This window comes from Trichosurus vulpecula, chromosome 3 (assembly GCF_011100635.1).
Source record: "Trichosurus vulpecula isolate mTriVul1 chromosome 3, mTriVul1.pri, whole genome shotgun sequence".
Lineage (NCBI taxonomy): Eukaryota > Metazoa > Chordata > Mammalia > Diprotodontia > Phalangeridae > Trichosurus > Trichosurus vulpecula.
Window position 1 is genome coordinate 276,595,543 of NC_050575.1, and position 22,882 is coordinate 276,618,424.

At 38.8% G+C, this 22,882-nt stretch overlaps 1 protein-coding gene and 1 pseudogene across 1 annotated transcript in view; one reads left to right on the top strand and one right to left on the bottom strand.

The window, feature by feature from the left end:
* The window catches only part of DTD1 (D-aminoacyl-tRNA deacylase 1), a 202,705-nt gene that overhangs the window by 17,690 nt on the left and 162,133 nt on the right, over positions 1 to 22,882 (top strand). The window contains exon 3 of the mRNA XM_036751043.1: positions 10,432 to 10,667. Within this exon, the coding sequence (XP_036606938.1) occupies positions 10,432 to 10,667 (236 nt within the window). The remainder of the gene's footprint in view (positions 1 to 10,431; positions 10,668 to 22,882) is intronic.
* LOC118843410 lies at positions 8,213 to 9,007 on the bottom strand (annotated as a pseudogene).

Genomic DNA, 22,882 nt, shown 5'->3' on the forward strand with positions numbered 1-22,882 from the left:
CCCAAACTGGGCTTAGATCTTCAGCAGGCTGTACACTCCTGCTCTGATCCGCCACTTAATTCCTCCCACCAGGTGGGCCTGGAGCCAAAAGTAACAACAGCTGTAGCTGCCCCACCTCCGCTGGCCCCGGGGCTGGAAGCCTAAATGCGAACTCCTTCTACTCCCGCAGCTTTTCCCACTAACCTTCTCCGCAGTCTTTGGTGTTTGTGGGTTAAGGAGTCTGGTAACTGCCGCAGCTCACTGATCCAGGGCGCTAGGGCCCCCTCCGCCCGGCTTCTGGTCTGGATGGTCCACGCCGTTCAGGCTGGGCTCTGCTCCACTCCATTCCCAGCTCCCAGCTCCCAGCTCTGTGTGGGATAGACCTCACCCAGAGACCATCCAGGCTGTCCTGGGCTGGAGCCCTGCTTCCCTCTGCTGTTTTGTGGGTTCTGCCATTCTAGAATTGGTTCAGAGCCATTTTTTATAGGTTTTTGGAGGGACTCGGTACGGAGCTCACATTAGTTCCTGCTTACCAGCCGCCATCTTGGCTCTGCCCCCCCCATCTGGCAACTTTTAAAAAAAATTTATTTAATATATTAAATTTTCAGCATTGATTTTCACAAGAGCTTGAATTATGAATTTTCTCCCCATTTCTGCCCCCCCCACTCCAAGATGGCATATATTCTGGTTGCCCTGTTCCCCAGTCAGCCCTCCCTTCTGTCACCCCACTCCCCTCCCATCCCCTTTTCTCTTACTTTCTTGTAGGGCAAGATAGATTTCTATGCCCCATTGCCTGTGTATCTTATTTCCTAGTTGCGTGCAAACACTTTTATTTTTTTGAACATCTGTTTTTAAAATTTTGAGTTCTAAATTCTCTCCCCTCTTCCCTCCCCACCCACCCTCCCAAAGAAGGCAAGCAATTCAACATGCATATCATTATGTAAAACCCTTCCATAATACTCATGTTGTGAAAGACTAACTATATTTTGCTCCTTCCTAACCTATCCCCCTTTATTGAATTTTCTCCCTTGACCCTGTTTCAAAAGTGTTTGTTTTTGATTACCTCCTCCCCATATCTGCCCTCCCTTCTGTTGTCCCCCCTTTTTATCTTCTTCCTCTTTCTTTCCTGTGGGGTAAGAAACCCAATTCAGTGTGTATGTTATTCCCTCCTGAGGTCAAATCCTATGAGAGCAAGATTAACTCATTCCCCCCCACCTGCCCCCTCTTCTCTTCCTACAGAACTGCTTTTCCTTGCCACTTTTATTTGAGATTATTTACCCCATTCTATCTCTCCCTTTCTCCCTCTCTCAATATATTCCTCTCTCATCCCTTAATTTGATTTTATTTTTTAGATATCATCCCTTCATATTCAACTCACCCTGTGCCCTCTGTCTCTCTCTCTATATAATATATATAACATATACATACACACAAATATACACATACACACACATACATACATATATGTGTATGTACACACTCACACACATATGTATATTCCCTTCAGCCACTCTTATACTGATGTCTCATGAGTCATATACATCGTCTTTCCATGTAGGAATGTAAACAAAACTGTTGAACTTTAGTAAGTCTCTTGTGATTTCTCTTTCTGGTTTACCTTCTCATGTTTCTCTTGATCTTGTGTTTGAAAGTCACATTTTCTATTCAGCTCTGGTCTTTTCACTGAGAAAGCATGAAAGTCCTCCATTTTATTGAAAGTCCATATTTTGCCTTGGGGCATGATACTCAGTTTTGCTGGGTAGGTGATTCTTAGTTTTAATCCTAGCTCCATTGACCTCTGGAATATCCTATTCCAAGCCCTTCGATCCCTTAATGTAGAAGCTGCTAGATCTTGTGTTATTCTGATTGTGTTTCCATAATACCCAAATTGTTTCCTTCTGGCTGCTTGCAGTATTTTCTCCTTGAACTAGGAGCTCTGGAATTTGGCAACAATATTCCTAGGAGTTTTCTTTTTGGGATCTTTTTCAAGAGGGAGTTGGTGGATTCTTTCAATTTCTATTTTACCCTCTGGCTCTAGAATATCAGGGCAGTTCTCCTTGATAATTTCTTGAAAGATGATATCTGGGATCTTTTTTTGATCATGGCTTTCAGATAGTCCAATAATTTTTAAATTATCTCTCCTGGATCTATTTTCCAGGTCAGTGGTTTTTCCAGTGAGATATTTCACATTGTCTTCCATTTTTTCATTCCTTTGAATATAATATCTTGATTTCTCATCAAGTCACTAGCTTCCACTTGCTCCAATCTCATTTTTAAGGTAGTGTTTTCTTCAGTGGTCTTTTGGACCTCCTTTTCCATTTAGCTAATTCTGCCTTTCAAGGCATTCTTCTCCTCATTGGCTTTTTGGAACTCTTTTGCCATTTGAGTTATTTAAGGTGTTATTTTCTTCAGTATTTTTTTGGGTCTCCTTTAGCAAGTCATTGACTTGTTTTTCATGGTTTCCTTGCATCACTCTCATTTCTCTTCCCAATTTTTCCTCTACTTTTCTAACTTGCTTTTCCAAATCCTTTTTGAGCTCTTCCATGGCCTGAGACCAGTTCATGTTTTCCTTGGAGGCTTTGGATGTAGGCTCTTTGACTTTGTTGACTTCTTCTGTCTGTATGTTTTTCTTTGTCACCAAAGAAAGATTCCAAAGTCTGAGTCTGAATCTGAGTCCATTTTCACTGTCTGGCCATGTTCCCAGTCAACTACTTGACCCTTGAGTTTTTCGTGGGGGTATGAGTGCTTGTAGAGTAAAGAGGACTTTGTCCCAAGCTTGAGGGGTGTGCTATTATTTGCAGAGCTATTTCTATGCAGCCAGCTCTGCCACACCAGGGCTCCTCCTCCCCCAAGAACTGCCAACCTGGACTGGACTCAGATCTTAAGCAGGCTCTGCATTCCTGCTCTGATCTGCCACTTAATTCCTTCTACCAGGTGGGCCTGGGGTCAGAAGTAACTGCAGTTGTAGTTCTGTAGCTGCACCTCCCCTGCTGCCCCCTGGGGAGGTGGCCTAACTGTGAACTCCTTCACTCTGTCCCCACAGTTTTTCCCACTAAGCTCTGTTGTCTTTGGTGTTTGTGGGCTGAGAAGTCTGGTAACTGCCACAGCTCACTGATTCAAGGTGCTAGGGCCTGTTTCGCCTCGCTCCTGATCTGGTTGGTCCTGCCACTGCCCACGCTGGGCTCCGCTCCCCTCTGCTCCCAGCTCTGTGCATGATAGACCTCATCCAGCAACCATCCAGGCTGTCCTGGGCTAGAGCCCTGCTTCCCTCTGCTATTTTGTGGGTTCTGCAGTTCTAGAATTTGTTGAGAGCCATTTTTATAGGTTTTTGGAGGGACCTGGGGGGAGCTCACTCAAGTCCCTGATTTCCAACTGCCATCTTGGCTCCGCCTCCGCTTAGAGCTGACTTTATTTTTATGGAAAGTATTTTATAATAATGTTCATATAGTTCTTGGATTAGTCTTGGCAGGTATACTGCTTAACAGATATGTGTGTATGCCATAATTAATTTAGTCAATTGATGAACACTATCTTTGTTTGCAGTTCTTTGCTATAGCAAAGAGTGATGCTATAAATATTTTTGTGCATATGAGTCACTTGCTTCTTTGATCTCTTTGGGGCATATGCTCAGTCATGGTATCACTGTTTAGTGTCTTTTAAAATGTAGTTCCAAATTTCTTTCAATATAATAAAGTATAGTTCCAAATTACTATCAATTCATAGCTCTCCCAGTGGTGGGTTAGTATGTACATCCTCCTATAGCCCTTTTAGATACTGTCATTATCTTTTTTTGTCATCTTTTACAGTCTGATGGATCTGAGGTAGAACCTTTGAGTTCTTTTAAAGACTTTTATGACATTATTTTCTCCCTCAATAACAGTGGAACTACCATATTTAGGTTCCAATATCATAGTTCTGGATATATATGTTAAGGCCTATTCTATTAAGACAACCCAAAATGTGAAGTACTGAACAAAAAATCCTGAGTTAATTTTAAACTGTTTGTTGTACCTTTCGTATGCTTAAGAAAATGGAGACTGGCTCAGGAGAGTTAAGAATTAAATTAAAAAATTTGGGCCACGAACAAACTTTATCTTTTTTCTTTGTTTGGTCATATAAAATCCCTTATAAACTCATGACTGCCTGTGCAGAAGGATGGGCATGTAGGCTCTGGGAAAATTTATTTTGGAATCCAGCCAGGGCCATGAAAGCAAGCCTCTATCTCTATGTAAAATTATTCAATAAATCTGTCAATAAATCTGGAGGTCGGTCAGTTTCTTAACTTTTTTTTTGGTCTTCCTTTGTCCCCGGCAGTCAATTACAGTGTTGAGATCTCAAAGTATAGATCTAGACACAGAGGTAGTAGTATTGATTCATGTATTCATTCATTGTCTACCAGTCACCATCTTAGAGTCGCTGGGGAGAAAGGAAAACTGGTGAAACATCATTAATGTACTTCAGAGGTGGAACCAATTCTGTACAAAAAGGGGAGACTGAGAAGCCTTAATTGGAGCTGCTCCTATTCCTTCATTTCCCCTTCTTCTCCTTTCTTCCCCCCACACTCCACAGTTCCTCTGACAGAGACTTGGAGATTTGTAGCTTTCCTGAGACTTACAGCTTTAAAGAACACCTTTCAATAAATCTCATTTGACTTTGTAAATTTTCTTCATGTGCTTTCCTTTTTCTTTCCTAGTTTGGATGTGGATTTACCACAAACACTCAGTTGGTGAGGTATTTGCCATCAAATCTAGGAATTAAAATAGGTGGGAGAGCTTGATTAATTCTCTTTTATTTTAAGGAAAAAATGCTGTAGTCTCAAGAAAATGGCACTAACTAGAGAGCATGTAGAGGAAATAGAAACGGCACTGAAGAAAACAAAATACAGAAAAACTTTACGTCATGTGAAGGTCCACCAAGGAGATCCGTGTTGAAGGCTGTTCATTTTTGAGTTTATTGAGGGATTGATTTTCTAGGAGTATGAAAGAGAGGTGGACACCAAATGTGTGGAAGAAACTATTAGCTGAAAAAAGGTGACCAATATAATATTGATACCTTTTGGCCCATAGGCCTACTTTGCCTTCTGTGCAATATTTTAATGAGAATAAGCTGCATATGCATTGAGAGCATCTTCAAGGATATCAGATGGAATAGGTGGGCTTTTGTAAGTGATAATCCATGATGGGCTGTATCTTTATTATTACAAAACTGATGGAAAGTTATGGAGAAAATACAGTATTCTACTGTGTGTAGTTTTTCTTGACTATAAAAAATTTTGATTCAATAGGACAAAAAGAAATTCTATTTTAAAGAGTCTCCTTTAACAAGTTCTCTCAGGTGCACGTGTCAAACTCAGAAAATAGTATAAAACATGTAACAATGGAGAAAACTTGGTTCAATGAACCTTAATTTTTTAACGTGAAGCGAAACAAAAGAGGGATGTAGGTTTTTCAGAGGTGTTTGTCGTGGTCTCAAAGGAGGTCCATTTCAAAATCTAAACTTCAGAAGGACTCTTTGTGTATGGTTGAGGTCTTTCAGATGTTCCTGATTGTGGATGAATGAGTGAAAGAAGGAAAAGCATTTATTAAGCTCTTACTGTGTGCTAAGTAGTATACTAAGTGATGGATGATTTTGTGCTCATTGTGTCAACCCTAAATGAGATTTATCCTTCAAAAGAATTTGGTTAAACTGTCTAAGCCAAGTGGATGAAGAATGACTGTTTTCCAGACTCTGACATTCTGTTTGATGGGGAACTTTCAGAGCTTGTCTATCATGATATGTCTCTTGAACAGCCACTGTAAATGTAAAGGTTGTTGAGGCCATGTTTTAATTGGAGGAGAACAAGTTAGATTGCCATTGGGAAATTATTCAGTTTTTTTTAATGACCCTAAACCTCTCCCTGAATCTAAGGCTGTTCTTTTTTTAATTTCTTAATTTTTAGGTCACTGATGTCTTTTTGTTTTTACATTACAGTAATTTCTTCCCCACAGTGAATTTTTCATTGTAACAGAAATACAATTAAGCAACACCAGTCATTACAGTGATTTTGTCTGACAACATATACATTTTTTTTTTGAGGGAGGAAGGCAGGGCAATTGGGGTTAAGTGACTTGCCCAAGGTCATACAGCTAGTAAGTGTGTCAAGTGTCGGAGGCCAGAGTTGAACTCAGGTCCTCCTGACTCCAGGGCTGGTGCTCTACTTGCTGCACCACCTAGCTGCCCCCATACACAAGATTCTACACTCAAGAGCCTACCTATCTCTCTATTGAAAGGAGGAAGGTGCATTTCCTAAAGCCCATCTATCTGATGAGTACAAATATTCTTCCAGTGAAGTTGTATGGCTGTGAGTCATGGAATACTACAGTTTCTGGAAATTAATATTGAAGACCACCTAAATTGTTGTGAAACAGTGCATAAGTTAAGTGGCAGCACATTACAAATGAAGAATTTCGCTGAAATTATATCAAGGATGTCATCAGAGCAGAATCACCGGTATGAAATCCAAAATCATTCATAAGAATTTGGCTCAACTGTCCACACTGGAAAAACCAAATAGATGAAGAATGCCAGCTGTTTAGACTGCATTGTACAATCTGATGGACAGCCTGTACAGTTTGTCTATTAGTACTGTATCTAGGACAGACCCTTGAAAAACATGATTGGAAAAAATGATGGGCTTATCACATAGAGCAAGGGATAACCAATGGACATTTTCATTTACCCTCCACATAATGCAAATACAATGTGAAGAATACCCCTAGCATTTTGGGTGAAACACCTGTGCACTTGTGGGAGAACATAGATGAGAATCACACAGCACGGTCAGACATGGGTGAGTTGACATCTGCATTGTTTGTCCTCCCATATGACTCTCCACCTCCTGTCTCCATGCTTTTGCACTGGTCGTCCTTCATGTCTAGGACATACTCCCTCCTCATCTCTGCTTCTTGGAACTCCTTGTTTCTTCAAGACTCAGCTCATCAGTGTCTTCTATGTGAAGTTTTTTGTTATTTTTCCCCAGTTCCTAGTTCCCTCCCTTTCAGAGTTGCATTGTATTTATTTTGTATAAATTCTCTGTATATTTACTTATATCTCTCCTAATAGTGGCCTCTTGGAGGCTAGAGACTGTTCAATTTTTGTTTTCTTATCCCTGATGCTTGGGCCATGGTAGGTGCTTAATAAATCCTGCTTGCTTTGTTTTATTTTTTTTTTACTTAGAAATATACATTGTATTTTTATTTTGTTAAACACTTCCATATTACATTTTAATCTGGTTTGGGCTACGCTCAGGAGATGTCTGTTGTCACTATTGCTAGTACAATTTTTAAGGTGGTTAGGTTGCTTCAGGGGAGAGAGTACCAGGCCTAAAATAAGGAAGACTTCTCTTCCTTAGTTCAGATCCAGCCTCAGATATTAGCTCTGTGTGATCCTGGGCAAGGCACCCAATCCTGTTTGCCTCAGTTTTCTCATCTGGGAAAGGAAATGGCAAACACTCCAGTATCTTTGCCAAGAAAACACAAAAGGGGTCATGAAGTCAGACACGAATGAAAAATGACTCGAACAATGAAATTTTAAGGCTTCTCTGGAGATGTTTGCCTCTTTTTCTATCGCAAAATCAAGAGCAAAAATCTCACCCCGTCAAAGGCAAGAAAAAGAGCTACCAAAAAGATTGAGGCACCAGTGGGCTGAAATCATTGTCTTGGGAGCCAGTAACTGACAATCTACCAAAAAGATTGAGGCACCAGTGGGCTGAAATCATTGTCTTGGGAGCCAGTAACTGACAATCTGTTTTGTTCATTTAAAACCTATCCAAAACATTCCACTTCTTGACACTAGGGTTGTGAGGATTAAATGGATGTAAAAATACTTTGTAAATAAGCAGAAGGTAGGGAACTAAGCTTTTGTCTTCACTTTGCTGTTCAGTCAAACCTATAGTCATTTTACATTTTTGTATTTATTTCATTTATAAAATGAGATTATAGTCTGGCCCAAGTCTTCTATTCTTGGTGAACCCATAGTCATATCTTGTATGACAATCCCAATGGTTTTATAACTAGTTTATTTACAGAGCAGTTATACAATTTCATTGGGTAATATTAAGCCACTTACTTATCACATTTATGAGAAAACTTCCAAGCAGCAAATATTCCTGCCATTTCGATTTATAAACCTTAAAAAAAACCCCAAACCATCACAATGATAAATTTTTATTTTTCAACTTTTAAAAGTTCTTATTTTAGACAGATTCTTGAACTAGTGGTTCGTAGCTATCAGCCCTTCCTACTTTTGTGCCTGTTTCATCTCCCGAAGGTTTTCCAGAGACACCACCTTTACCATGCAGTTCCATTAGCTTTCCCAATTTGAATTTGTGCTTCTTGAGCATCTTGACTTTTCGGACAAATACATCATGGAGAGGGTAAATGGACTGGCAAGCTTTTTCTGTGTCTTTTCCAAGGCTGTCTGGAATTAGTTTATTGACAACTTCTTTCAAGTCATTTGTCTGTACTTCTCTGGTCATGATTTCCATCATTTTCTTCCGAATCTGATGGACCTGTTGGTGTTGGGCATAAGAGGTCTTACGGATCTGGTTGTTGTGCTTTTTAGTAAAACCAACACAGAAGAGGCGGAGCAAGTACCCATCGGTAGTTTTAACATCCACATGGGCTTCAATCATGGCCTGCTACTTTTTGACCATGGAGCATATCTTGTCCTGGGTAAGGTCCATTCCATGGAAATTGGTCAAACAATTTTTACCCTGAACATCTTCAGTAATTAACTTGAACTTATGAAAAGCAACTTCATCATTCTGCAGATCAGCAAGACTCACTTTAAAAACTCAACCTTTGAGACCATCAGAGGCAATTTTTGTTCCTTGAGTCTTTGTAACCAGTGTTTTGCCAATATTGCGAATGTTGAACATAACTGGTGCTTTTATATCATACCAATCCTTCTTTGAAAATGGATCAACCACTTTCTTCTTGGCTCCTTTTTTGCCACCTTTGGTAAGACGCTTATTCTTGCCCACCGCCATGATCCCACTCTGAAAGCCAAAAGCCCTTGCTTGCTTTATTGGAAAGAATATTCACATCCATGAGATCACAGGTCCATTGGAATTGTTTATTGTTTTTAGGATATAAGTTTGTGTAGATTGACTTTTTCCCCCAGCAACTTAATTTTTAATCTTTGAGCTGGGTTTAAAGAAAATTAAGGGTTATATAAAAATTATATAAATCCTAATCATGAAATTATGACAATACAGGGACTGATGGTGAGATGGCACAAATAGGAGAAAAGAGCTATTAAGATGAGGTAGTAGAAAATCTTTTTGATGATTTTACACAGTTCGTACATGGAAATAGACTAGAGAAATCAACCTGGGCTTCCCTTTTCTGCAAAGCCATCTGAAATCCTGAGTGATAGGTACTCCTTAATGGTAATGTCTAAATGCAAACTTGTGAAGTATGTAAGGCGTCTTTTGTACTTTTGGTACTAAAGATGACTTTTTACCATTCTTCCTCCTTTTGGCATACCTTAATTCAAATTTCTAACATCCTTATTTTTGTTCCCTAGCTGTCTGCAACTTTTGTTTATACTGTACAGAGACTGGCCAGATATAGCTGTTGTTTGCAGAGCTATTTCTATGCAGCCAGCTCTGCCACAACAGTGTTCCTCCTGCCCCAAGAACCGCCAACCTGGACTGGACTCAGATCTAAGCAGGCTCTGCAGTGCTGCTCTGATCTACCACATAATTCCTCCCACTAGGTGGGCCTGGGGCAGGAAGCAACTGCAACTGTGGCTCTGTAAGCAACCTCATAGCTGCATCACTTCCGCTGCCCCCTGGGGAGGTGGCTGAACCGGGAACTCCTTTCACTCTGTCCCCCGCAGTTTTTCCCACTAACCTTCTCTATTGTCTTTAGTGTTTGTGGGTTGAGAAGTCTGGTAACTGCCACAGCTCACTGATTCAGGGTGTTAGGGCCTGTTCCGCCCGGCTCCCTGTATGGTTGGTCCAGGCGCGGCTCATGCTGTGCTCTGCTCCGCTCTGCTCCCAGTTCCGTGCCATGGACCTTACCCCACGACCATCCAGGCTGTCCTGGGCTGGAGCCCTGCTTCCCTCTGCTATTTTGTGGGTTCTACAGTTCTAGAATTTGTTCAGAGGCATTTTTTGTCGGTGTTTGGAGGGACCTGGGGGGGAGCTCGTGCAAGTCCCTGCTTTCCAGCCGCCATCTTGGCCTAGCCCCCACATTTGATTTTTCTTACTTGCATTTTATACCAAATCATAAATTGTTTCTCTTATTCCATAGGATCATAGTGCTAGGGACTTAGGGATTATCCAGTCCAGTTCCCTCATTTTACATATGTGGAAACCTAGCAGCATATTCTTATGTGGGTTTGTTTTGAGGGGGGAGTTGCTTATGGCTCTACAGTTAGTTTTCACTGCTCTGTTTTTCTTTGCAGGGTTCGAAAGATTTTAAACCTGAGGGTATTTGAAGATGAAAGTGGAAAACACTGGTCAAAAAGTGTCATGGTTAAACAGTATGAAGTGTTGTGTGTCAGCCAGTTTACTCTTCAGTGTATTCTGAAAGGGAACAAACCAGACTATCATATGGCGATGCCTACGGAGCAAGCAGAGACTTTCTACAACAATTTCCTTGCGCAACTTAGAAAGTCTTATAAACCAGAGCTCATTAAAGGTATGTTGTGCTTGTAGAATAAGAAGGAAAAAAAAATGAAAGAAAGGCCTCATTATGGGAATTACAGAAATTTTGGTGGAAGGTTAATTAGATTTGCTACCTCATCAAAAAACTAATAACATGTTTGAAATAAATACCTTTTTCCTCTGGCAATTTCAGTTTTTTTAACTGATTATTTTTTTAACTATGATACTAACTTATTGTTCAGGTTGCAATCTGTGCTTTTTTATTTGTTTGTATTGTTTTCTTGTTTGCCATCTGTCCTTTTGGTCCTTCATACAGCCTTTCAGCCATTTGAAATATTGGGGAAAATGCTCTGGGTAATAGTAGAATTTTTATCTTTTAAAAAACTTTTTGCAGTGTTTTCCCTTTCAATTACTGTCCTACTGGAATAGAACATTTCTGTTCCATGAGGAAGACTGCCCTGTATTTTCTTTTTCAAATATTCCCATCAGTTGTCAAATGCTATGGTTATATTTTTGATAGCTCTTTAGAAGTTAAATTTTTAAGTGTCTTATTTTTGGTATTGTCAGGAAATGTATAGGTATATACACACATACATATATACAATACACATATAAAACAATTATGATATTGGTATCTCATTCTGTACCTTGTGTTATGAAAAGAACTATGTATTTATGTGATTAGACTATTTACCTGAGCTATCACTTGCTTTTTCCTACATCTATGGAGAAGGTTGGTTTCCATGAATAATTGCTTTTTAAAGAAGACAGTTTTTTCTCCCTGTTGGACTCATTGTCTATATTGGAACTAGAAAATTCAGTAGGAGCTTATGTACCAGACCTCTAATTGAGCTGCTAGCAGCTGGTAAACCTAAATTCTTTATTATGGCTCCTAATCAAAATGACATAGTAAGAGGTTGCAAGGGAGCCAGGCTCCTCACATTCCTCTATAAAACAGCCATTACAAAAATAGTAAATAATTATTAAGTGCCAGGCATTGTGCTAAGCACTGGAGATACAAAGAAAGGTAAATGATGATCCCTGTTCTCAAGGTGACAATATGCAAACAATTATGTACAAACAAGATATATATAGGATAAAGTAGAAACAGTAAATAGAAGGAAGTCACTGGAATCAAGGGGGATCAGGAAAGGCTTCCTATAGAAGGTGGGATTTTAACTAGTGTATCAGTAAGGCAAGATTCATGATGTCGATGGTGACCGTGAATATACCTGTATAATTCAGAATCGCAAAGTATAAGAGACTTTCTGGATAGAAGGCAGAAGAAGTAAAACGTTTATTCAGACACCAGACGATCAAATCCCAAAACCAGTAACCCCAATTCTATATAGCAGTAATTGTATCCCAAAATCAGTAAGTCTACCTCAGTGTAACAGCAAGGAGCCAAGCTATCCTGTAACCTTTCCCTCTGCTAGGGCCTTCACATAAACACTCATGAATCCTAACCATCTGCTTGTCTGAACCCTCTCACAGTTCTGAAAGCCCTTCCAGTTCTCTCTTCTAGTTCTCCATCTCTCTCACAGTTCTCTCTTCTCTTGCAGTTCTCTCTTCTTCACAGCTCTTTCCACTCTGAGCTTAATGGCTACCCACAGGGTACATATAACCTGTCTAGGGCTCTGGGGCTTAGCACCTAGTAGCAAAAGGGTTTGGGCCTGCCTACAAACTAGCCTGCATAATCAAACTTCCCTTAATTAGCTCCACCTGAGGCCTATTAAATGTGGAGGGTGGGGGTGGGGAGAAGATCTTTAATTAAGATTAGCACCACAACTGGGACTTGACAGAAGCCAGGAAGTAGAGACTAGGAGAGAGAGAATTCTAGACATAGGGAAATACTTTGAGTTGGGGGGTGAAATTTCTTGTTTCAGGAACAGCAAGGAAGCCAGTGTCACTGAATTGAAGATAATACAGAGTAGATGAAAATTATAAGAAAATGGGAAAAGGGAGGCCAGCTCTAAAGGTTTTGGAACACGAAAGGGAAGATTTTAAAAATTTGATCCTGGAGGTGATAGGGAACCACTGGAGTTTATTGAGTAGAGGTAACATGATCAGACCTGCTTTCTAAGTAGATAATTTTGATAGCTGAATGAAACAGCAAAAAGAAGAAAAAATAGTGTAAGAAAACAAAGAAAAATTTACCAAAACATAAAACGAGTCATTTGAAAGAAGTACAGAGACAGCAAATAAAAGTACTTAGGAGGAATGGAAAGAGGTAAAGTACCCAAAGAAAAAGAATTAGAAATATCTTGAGGTATACTTTAATTGATAAATGATACTCTAGTCATAGACTAATCTTTGTGGGACACACACTCAACGTGTAGTTGTTGCCCAGTGGATTAGAAATCTCTGGAGGAAACTCAAGATTGCCCTTGACAGCCTATTCTACTTTTTTATGACCATATCTGTTAGGAAAAATTTTTTACATAGAACCGAAATTTCTCTCTGCAATATCCAGTCACTGCTTCTAATTCTGCTCTTTGGAGCAAAGTGGAACAAGGTACAGTCCTTCTATAGTTAGTCTGTTAGTTATATGCATATTGTCTCCTTATTAAACTGTGAGCTTCTTAAGTTTGTATATATGGTCCTGGTTTTTTTTTTTTTTTGCCTTTGTACCCCTGGCACTTAGCATAGTGCCTGGCACAGAGTAACCACTTAAATGATTATTGAGTGACAAAGTAAGGCATGGTAAATAATATTTTAAAATTCTGGTTCCAAGTTTCGTTGTCAATACCAATATCAGTAGCTAAATACATAAGCAGTAAAGTTACTTGAGGAGATGCAAACAGCAAAAAACAAATTCACTGGTTTTAGAGGAAGATGTAATAACATAAGAACATTGAAAAAAGTTTGCAGAATCAGTGAGGATATCAAGCTGTCAATTACAAAGTTAATAATTGGATTCCTCTCTAAAATGATTCTGAAAAAAAGTGTTGTCTAGGTGGGATGGTTTCTCATGGTAAAGCCCTTTATTTTTCTACTTTTTTGCCATTTTAAAAAATAGATGCTTCTTAGCTCTCTACATTTGCCTCTTAAAGTAGTCATTTTCATCACTACTGGGCCTAAACCAATGATATAGGATATTTCTATTTACTGAGCCCTCAATGCCTGTTTACTGGGGGAGGGAAATCTATCAGAGGTTAACTAGGAATTTTTATACCCGGGGTATATATGATGGGGGCCATGAAGAAAGACTGTGGTTGTGTTGATGACAGCACAGTGGTAGGTCCAACTTCACAAAGTGGGATGCAGCTTATCCTTCCCCTGAAAAGTCATGAGCTGGTGAAAGAACACAAGGTGAGAGGCACAGCAATTGTGGTCTATTAACCACTACAGGAAGGAAATACATTCCATAGATAGATGCCTGATATAAAGCGCAGGTTACTTCATTCTAGTTATGGTTCTGAGAATTATTGAAGTTAGGGGAAATTAGGATACATATTCAGGGTCAGGGAATGAATCCTTTTTCTGAATCAACTCTTGTCTTCTTTATGGTGAGTAGTTCTGTTTCAAAGTAGGCACTGGAGTCAATGTGACATTGAAGAGGTGAAGTACAGGAGCCAACACTCTACACCTTTCCTCAGGTGCTGCTGTGATGCCTCTTTAGGGCAGGTATATGACTGGAGTCTCAAAGTTTTATGTCAATAGCACTCAGACTCTAGAAGGTTCCACTGGGATGGGAGTACTTTTCGTATAATCTTGGCAGTAGACTATGTCGGCTTCATAAGGGCAAGCCTCACTAAATACGTAAAGGTTCATCATCAGGAAGCTGGCTACTTGGTGATGAAGTATTGAGTTGTGTCAGTGCATAAAAAAAAAGAAAAAACCCAAAATAGGCCTTAGTATTGTGCAGATCTTTTCTGCAGTGATAGTGGCAGAGTGGTAAAAAAGGGTACACAAAGGTGTTAGCAATCATATCATTTTTAGACTATATTTTTTTCTTTTTTTAACACATTCATTAATATCTTTAGTTGTGTCATCTTTGAGGCTCAGTTGGCACTCCTCCTGGGGTCCATAGTTCTTGAAGTTGGAATTGAGCAGAAGAGGGGTTTGAGACAAAATTATTCATGTAGTTCATCTGTCAGATGCAAAAAAAGTGTCTGTGTGACCAGATGCATGAGAATATATGGAGGAGACACTCATATCTGAGAGACAGAATTAAACTCTTGAAAGGCAGCATCTGTGAGAACCGAAGGAGTTGACAAACAGTAGCCTTGAATAACAGTGAAAAATAGTTCTGCCAAGTTTGTACTCAGTAGAGCTCTTTTTCTTCAACCCTTTCTCATTTCTAATATGGGAAAAAAACCCAGCTTTATTCTTTAAATTAGATTTTGGTCAGTATTTAGAGCATAAAACTATACAAAATAGGGAAGCAGGTAAGGCAGATTTTAGGTATAGGTAAAGAATTCTTTTTCTACTACAATATGGAGCCACATTTGGACCCTAAGTAAATTGTGAAATGGTGCTTTGTGTTATATAAGGAAGTTGAAATGGCACTAAATAAAATAAAGACAAGAAGAGCAGGTAGAATAGACCAAGTATCCAAAGCTATGTTGGAGGTGACACTGCTTTCAGAGCATTGAAAGATCAAGTTTCAAGATATTCAAAATAGTGGGGAGTGTGTCAAAGATAGGAAAAAAATCTTGGATCTTCCAACAAAAAAAAAAGGTGATTGAGAGAATATCGACAGGTAGAATAGCGGGATAGTAAGAAGTACAGCTAAGCTTACCTACCATATTTCTTCCACAAAGATCTAGAAAAGCCATGAGAACAAGTCCTGATCAGGAAATCCAAGAAAAAATCATAGGGAGTCACATTTCTAGCCCAAGTGAGCATAGGGAGAAAGGCAGAGAGGTCTGCAGACACTGATGTCAGGATCTGGCCTGGGGTGCACTGTATGGTACGTTCCAATGGGCAGGAGCTGAAAGAGGACCAAGGTTATGTGTACGCTAGAGCAAGAAGAGGTTCCAGACCTATACAAGGGGCCCCTGACCTTGTGCAGGATGTGGGAATAGCTGCTAAGTGGCAATTCTGTCATTTAGTACCTAGTCCAGGTCACAGACGCAGTAGGAGGATTGAGGAGGGACCTGAGCCTAGGGATGGCATTCCAGGGTGAGAAGTGGTAGCGAACTTCAGGTTGTGTACTGAATGAGGAACAAAGTCAGAATAAAGCGGTAGCTGTGTGGCCCTGACTTCAGGAGTGGGACAGGGTCTCATTTCCAGCCTCTAGCCTAATTTGAAGACTGTGGAAGAAAAACCAGCACAGGAATCCCAGATAGAGGAAAGCCTACAGTTCTGTCACTCTGGACCTGTGGAGCTTTCAGCTGACTGATAATGGCTGAGTGTGGCAGCAGTCTACTGAAACTCTAACCAGGGGCAAGCCCACAAGCCTGTTGATCAGACTTAAACTCGGGTTAGGAACTTGAAGAGGTCAGACAAGGACAGTGATCAGACTTTGCTGTGAATCAGACCACTTTGGGAACGCTGAAATTCCAGTCAGAGATGTCCCTGATATCCTGGAATAACAATATTCAGTATCTCAAGAAAGCAACATTTGGACCAGACTTTCCCTCCAGCCCTAATATAAAGTCCTAAGTCAGGAGGCAAGCTGGAATAATGAGCAAATAAACGACAACAAAAGCAAAAATACCCACCTCCCTCCCACCATAAGAGCTATTATGGTGAGAAAGATGCTCAAGATGCAAACAAAAAAGAAGACAGAACATCTACAAGGAAAACTTTGAAGAAAAAGATTCAACTAGTTTTCATGGAAGAGATGAAGCAACCGTTAAAAAAAAGTTAAAATGTTTTTATAAATGAAATCAGAATTCTAGAGGAAAAAATTGGAAAGGAAATTAACAGCTTGACATAAGAGAAACAAAATCTTGCCCAAGTAACAGTCTCCTTGGAAATTATAATAGTTGAAATGGAAGTCAGTGACTCCATGAGACAACAAGAAACATTAAAGACAAAAGGCTGAAAAGTAGAGAAAATTTAAGGTATCTTATTGCCAAAAAAAAAAAAAAAAGAACTGGAAAATAGATAAAGAATAGGTAGTCTAAGAGTCATTGAACTTCCTGAAATCCATGACCAGAAAAAGTTTAGACATCATATTTCAAGAAATCATAAAAGAAAACTGTCTAGAAAGAGAGAAAACCTCTTGGAACCAGAGGGCAAAGTAGGAATCGAAGAAATCCATCATTACTTCCTGCAAGAACCCTAAAATGAAAACTCCCAGTAACATTAGAGCCAAAATGCAGAGCTTCCAGGTCAAAGAAAAATACCGTGAATACCAGGAGCCTTAGGTACGATCACACACAACTTAGCAGTCTTTTCATCTGGATCTTCGTCACAGGTCCGTTTTTTCCCCTGTTCAAATTAAGCTCAGTTTTGCTGAGTAAGTTATTCTCAGTTGTAAACTTCAGTAGTTTTGTGTTCCTTTGCCTTCTGAAATGTCATAATCCAAGCTCTCTGTTTCTTTTCTATAGTGGCTGCCAAATCCTGTTGATCCTGACTGAGGCTCATTGGTACTTGGAGTATTGCTTGCAGTATTTTTTCTTTGACTTGAAAGCTCTGCATATTGGTTCTAATATTCCCATCCAGTCTTTTGTCAGACACCAGAATTCTTCCAGTCAGTCATTCAGGCTTATAGGCTTAGTCATCCATTGATATTTCTTCTTCTCTCCCTCCTCCCCTCCCAATAACATGAATTTTCAAATCTTGTTGATTCTGTCTCAGCAACATCTCTGGCATTTGTCCCCGTCTCTCCACTCACAGGACCACCATCCTTGTTCATCACCTCTTGCCTACACTATTGCAGTAGCTTTCTAAATGATCTCCCTGTCATAATCTTCTCTTCTCTCTCATCCATTCTCCATACAACTGTTAAATGGATATTCCTAAAGCACAGGTCTGACCGTGTCATTGCTCTCCTCAGAAAGCCTCTGTGGTTTGGTTTTGTTTCTATAAACTTTTCTGTTTGACATTTTCATTCCATCTTACCTTTCCAGATGTGCTCTATGCTACTTTTCCACACTTAGACATTATTCTCGTTCATGCACTCTGTATTCTAGTCAAACTGGCCTACTTGCTTTCCTTGTACAGGATATTCCAGCTCCTATCTCTATGCCTAGTACAGGCCCCTTCCCTTTGGCTAGAATATAATCTTTCTGCTTTTTAGACTCCCTTACTTCCTTCAAAGCTCAACTCAGATACCATCTCCTAAATGAGTCATTTCTTGATTTACCCCAGTTGCTAGTTTTCTCCTTGGTCTTTTGTACTTCATTACCTCTGAGGTTCAAGTCTCGACTTTGATAAATACTACTTCTCAATGTTCTGTTCATCTTTTAAAATACAGATTTTTTTAATAGTACTAGAAGCTTTAAGCAGTCCTGTTGAAAACAAGATGTTATTGTGCAGTTAATTAGAACCTAGAGAAATGGGATACTTTGATAGATCCTTTAGATAAAAAACAAACAAAATATTCAAGAAATGTTAATGAAAATATATTTCTAAACTATATAGACTGCCTCCTGTCATACAACCTCTTTATTTAAGTAGGGGATAAGTGTTTAGCCAGTTACTGGGATGTAACCTTTTTTTTTTTTCTAAATTTATTTTATTTTCAAGCCACAGAACAAAACATTTCCATTGCACAGTATAATAGAAAAGATGATTGCACATGATTCCAGGCATGACTTAATCATTGTGTTATGTCTCACTTCTTTGAAATTCTTTGAAATTCATAAAAATCTGTATTTAAAAGTAAAATGCAAGCTTCTTCAGGGTGAATCTGATTCCTTTTTTGCTTTCGTATTCTTGGCTGCCTAGAACGGTAGCTTTCATAGAACAAGTTTTAATAAATGTTTGTTAATTGGATATTAAGCAAAATAGTCTTAGGCAACTAAAATGAAGAGAATATTTGTCCCTTAGTTAATTCTGAGGATTTAACTTCTCTCCAAGCTGTAGAGAGACAACTTTGAGCTGGAAAAGTATTGGAATGCAGATGAGCAAAACAAATATTTCAAGATTCTTAAGATTATTTCACTATCTGTGTTTTTAACTAGCTTTTCAAGTCTCCTTTTATAAATGAACCTTTATTTAAAAATATTAAATCATACTATCATGGATTTCTAGCTGAAAGAGAGCTTTGAGGGCATCTAATCCAATGCCCTAATTTTATGGATAAGGAATAAGACTTCCTTTTATTTATTTATTTTACTTATAAAGATAGTGATTGGTCTTGCAATTTCATTAGTATGGAGAACTCTGTCTAACAGTGCAGGCCAGCACCTTCTTTCTACCTAGTAATCTTGGAAGATTTTCTGGAACAGTTAGTGTTGTAAGTGACATGCCCAGGATCACACAGTGAGTAGATGTCAGTGGTGGGACTTGAGCCTAGGAATTCCTGGCACCATGACTGGCTCTATCCACTACATCACGTTGACATCTTTCTTTTACTTGTTCTTTATGCATTTATGTTAGAGAGAAAGGATTGATTTTTTCCTTAATTTTAAAAGTGGAGTTTTGTCCAAAGTAATTTCTAAACCAAACTTTCCATTCACTTAAGTTAATTTTATTGCTGTCTGCAAACTAGTGGCTACTTAAAAAAAATTCTAAGCTTAATAAAAATCACATAAAATGGGCATTTCCGTATATGTAGTAGAAGAAAAAAAGAAGATTATATAAGAAACTATAGATTTCTATTATGTACAACTTCCTTTTTCTTTTCAGGAAGTATATGTTCACCCGGTAGCTTTCAAAGCTATTCCATTATATTTGTTTCTTTTTGGCCTTTCTTCCATTTTCTTCTTTGCATTAAAAAAATGCCTCAGCAGTTTTTATTTCTTTTTTTTTTTTTGCTCACCTATTTCTTTTACACTACCAACCTCCCACTGGAAAAAAAGCTCTTGTTAAAAACAAAATTAGCATCTATACAATGCTTTAGGGTTTGCAAAACACAAATATTATCTCATTTGATTCTCACAGAAACCCTGGGAGGTAGGTGTTATTATTATACCCATTTTACAGATGAGGCAACTGAGGACAGACAGAAGTTAAGTGACTTGCGCACGGTCACATAGTGTTTGAGACTGAATTTGAACTCAGTTCTTCAGGACTCCAGATCCGTTGTGCACCATCTAGCTGCCTAGTCAAGCAGATCAGACTGCCACATTTTGCTCTTTGCAAAAATGTTTTTATTATCCTGCATCTTGAGTCCTTTGTCTCTCTATTAAGAGGCAGGAAGAATGCTTCATCATCAGTCCTCTTTAATTGTTACTGGTCATTGCATTGATCAGAGTTCATGAGCCTTTCAAGTTGTTTTTCTTTGTAATGTGTTACGGTCTAATTTGTTCTGGTTCTGCTGACTTTTCCATGCATCAGTTAGTGTCAGTCTTCCCATATTTCTCCCTGTTGTCATTTCTTACAGCTCAGTAATATTCTGTTATATCCATATATTGTACTTTACTTAGCCATTCCGTAGGAGATGGGAGTTGCCTTAGTTTCCATTTCTTTGCTACCACAAAAATATTCTCTAATTATGTTTTTTGTACATTTGGGTCCTTTTCCTCTTTCTTTGTTCTTTTTGGTTGTGTAGGCCTGGTAGTGGTATAGTTGGATCAAAGAGTTGGTACGGTTTAGCAACTTTTGGTGCATAGCTCCAAATTGCTCTCCAGAATGACTGGACTAATTCAGTTTCAACTGAAGTACTACAGTGTGCTTGTTTTCATGTAATTTCTATAATTATCATTTTTGGGACATCTGTTTGCAAATCTGATATGCTTGAGGTGTGGGTTTTTTTTAAGTGTGCATTTCTCTTATTGATTTGGAGCATTTTTCATATATTTATTGATAGTTTCATTTTCCTTTTAAAAATTTTTTTTTTGTTGCATTTTAATTTCCAAACTGTCTCTCTGCCTCCATTCCCACTCCATAGTAGAAAAGGCCACCATTTCACACACATATGTGCATGTGTACAAACACACATACACAAACATGCACACGCACCCACACATATCTATATCTGTAAAACCATACTATGCACACTTCTGTTTATCAATTCTTTCTCTGGAGGTAGATGGCATCATCCTTCATAGGTCCTTTGTAGTTGATTTGAGTATTTATAGTACTCAGAATAACTTAGTTGTTGTTCACAGTTATTCATCAAACAATATTACTGTTACTATATACAACATTCTCTTGGTTCTGCGCATTTCACTCTTCATTATTTCATGCAAGTCTTTCCATTTTTTTCTAAAATCAACCAGCTCATCATTTCTTACAGCACAGTAGTATTCCATCACTATTATATACCACAACTTGTTCAGCCATTCCCAAATTGATGGACATCCCCTCAATTTCCATTTTTTTGCCACCACAAAGAGAGTTGCTATAAATATTTTAGTACATACAGGTTCTTTTTCTTTTTCAGTTTTTTTTTCTAATGAACACTGCTTGCTCAGATCCTGTGACCATTTATCAATTGGGGAATGGTTTTTGTTCTTATATATTTGAATCAGTTCTGTGACAATAATTGTTCAAGGATCCATTGATAGGAACTGCTGCCAGTCATATAATAAACGATGCAGAGATAGGGAAAAATTAAAGTTTATTATGCTCAGAGTGCAGGCATCACTGAACAGTAAGTTGGTGAGCCCAGAGCATCAGTTTCTATAACTTAGATAGGTTTTGGTTACATAAGCAGGATGGGTACAGTGGACTTTTAAAGAGCAAATAAGCGATGATGATTTACAAATCAGAGAACAGATAGTAGAAAACAAAGATCTATATCAGTTAAAATAGGAAACAAACTGGTTAACATAGGAGCTGTGGTTGATAAACTTGATTATGCAGACCTTAGCTAACACGTGACCTGCCTATCTTAAGTAAGTGACAGTAAGGAAATTAAGCCAGAATTTATCCCATTACAATACCTGTTTTGGTCCTAAATTACATAATATGTGCATCTAGACCACATTCTTGTATATCCTGTTGACCTTTTCTTATTTCAAATTAACAGCATTCTTTATGCACTGGTTTCCAAAGATAATAATGCGAGAAATTATGATCATATTAACATAAAACTATCATGGTTTTAAAACATAGACCCCCCCGCCCCAAATATATTGCCAGCCAAATAGCGTTAATTCAGTTGAATGCATTTCTGTGCTGATGATTCTTAAATACTAATCCAAACCTAACCTCTCTGGCTCTAACTCCTTATTGGACATCTTCTACTGGATTTCCCATTGACATCTTAAAGTTAATATGTCCCAAATTGAAATCATTATCTTTCTCCCAAAAAACCCTCCCTACTTCCTAATTTCCATGTTATTGTTAAGATTACAGCTATCCCCCCAGTCAACCAGGCTCAACTGCCCACTGTCTCTAACCCCCATATCTAATCTGGTACCAGATTCTGTTGATTTTACATTTACAACATCTTCCCCCAAATGCCCTTTCTGCTCACAGGCACTACCACCACCTTGGTATAGACCCTTATCATTTATGTCTAGAGTATTCAGTAGCATTCCAGTTAGTCCCTCTGCTTTAAATCTCTTCCCACACCAGTCTGTCTTCTAACAAAGTGATCTTCCTAAAGTATACCTCTGACCATGTCTACTCAGTAAACTTCAGTGGCTCCCTGTCACCTCCAGGTTCAAATACATAATTGTCTTTTTGTTGTTCAGTGCCCTTTATAATCTACTCCTCCCCCTTCTGTTTTTCCATTTCTTCTTACATCTCTCTTTCCCCCACATACTCTTTGATCTAGTGACATCGGCCTCCCTGTTGTTTCTAGAACAAATGCACTCTTATCTCTCTACTATGGGCGTCTTCACTGGCTGTCCCCCAAACTTGAAATTCTCTTCCTCCTCCTCTCTATCTCTTGGCTTCATTGGCTTCCTTCCACATGAAGCGTTTCCTGTATCCCCCTCAATTCTAGTGCCTGCCTGCTGTTCTCACCAATTTATCTTGTATATGATGTTTGCCTGTTGTGTCTTCCATTAGTAACTGTGAACTCCTTGAGAGCAGGGACTGTCTTTTGCCTTTCTTTGTATCCTTAGTGCTTAGCACTGTGTCTGGCAATATATTGACTGTTTCATAAATGTTTATTGACTGACAAAAGTAGGCAAATGTTTGATATTGCAAAAAAAAGGGAGCAGAGTAAAGCATATAAACTTCAGGCTAGGGAGCTTATTAATTTTGATACCTGGTAAAATATAAAACTTATTA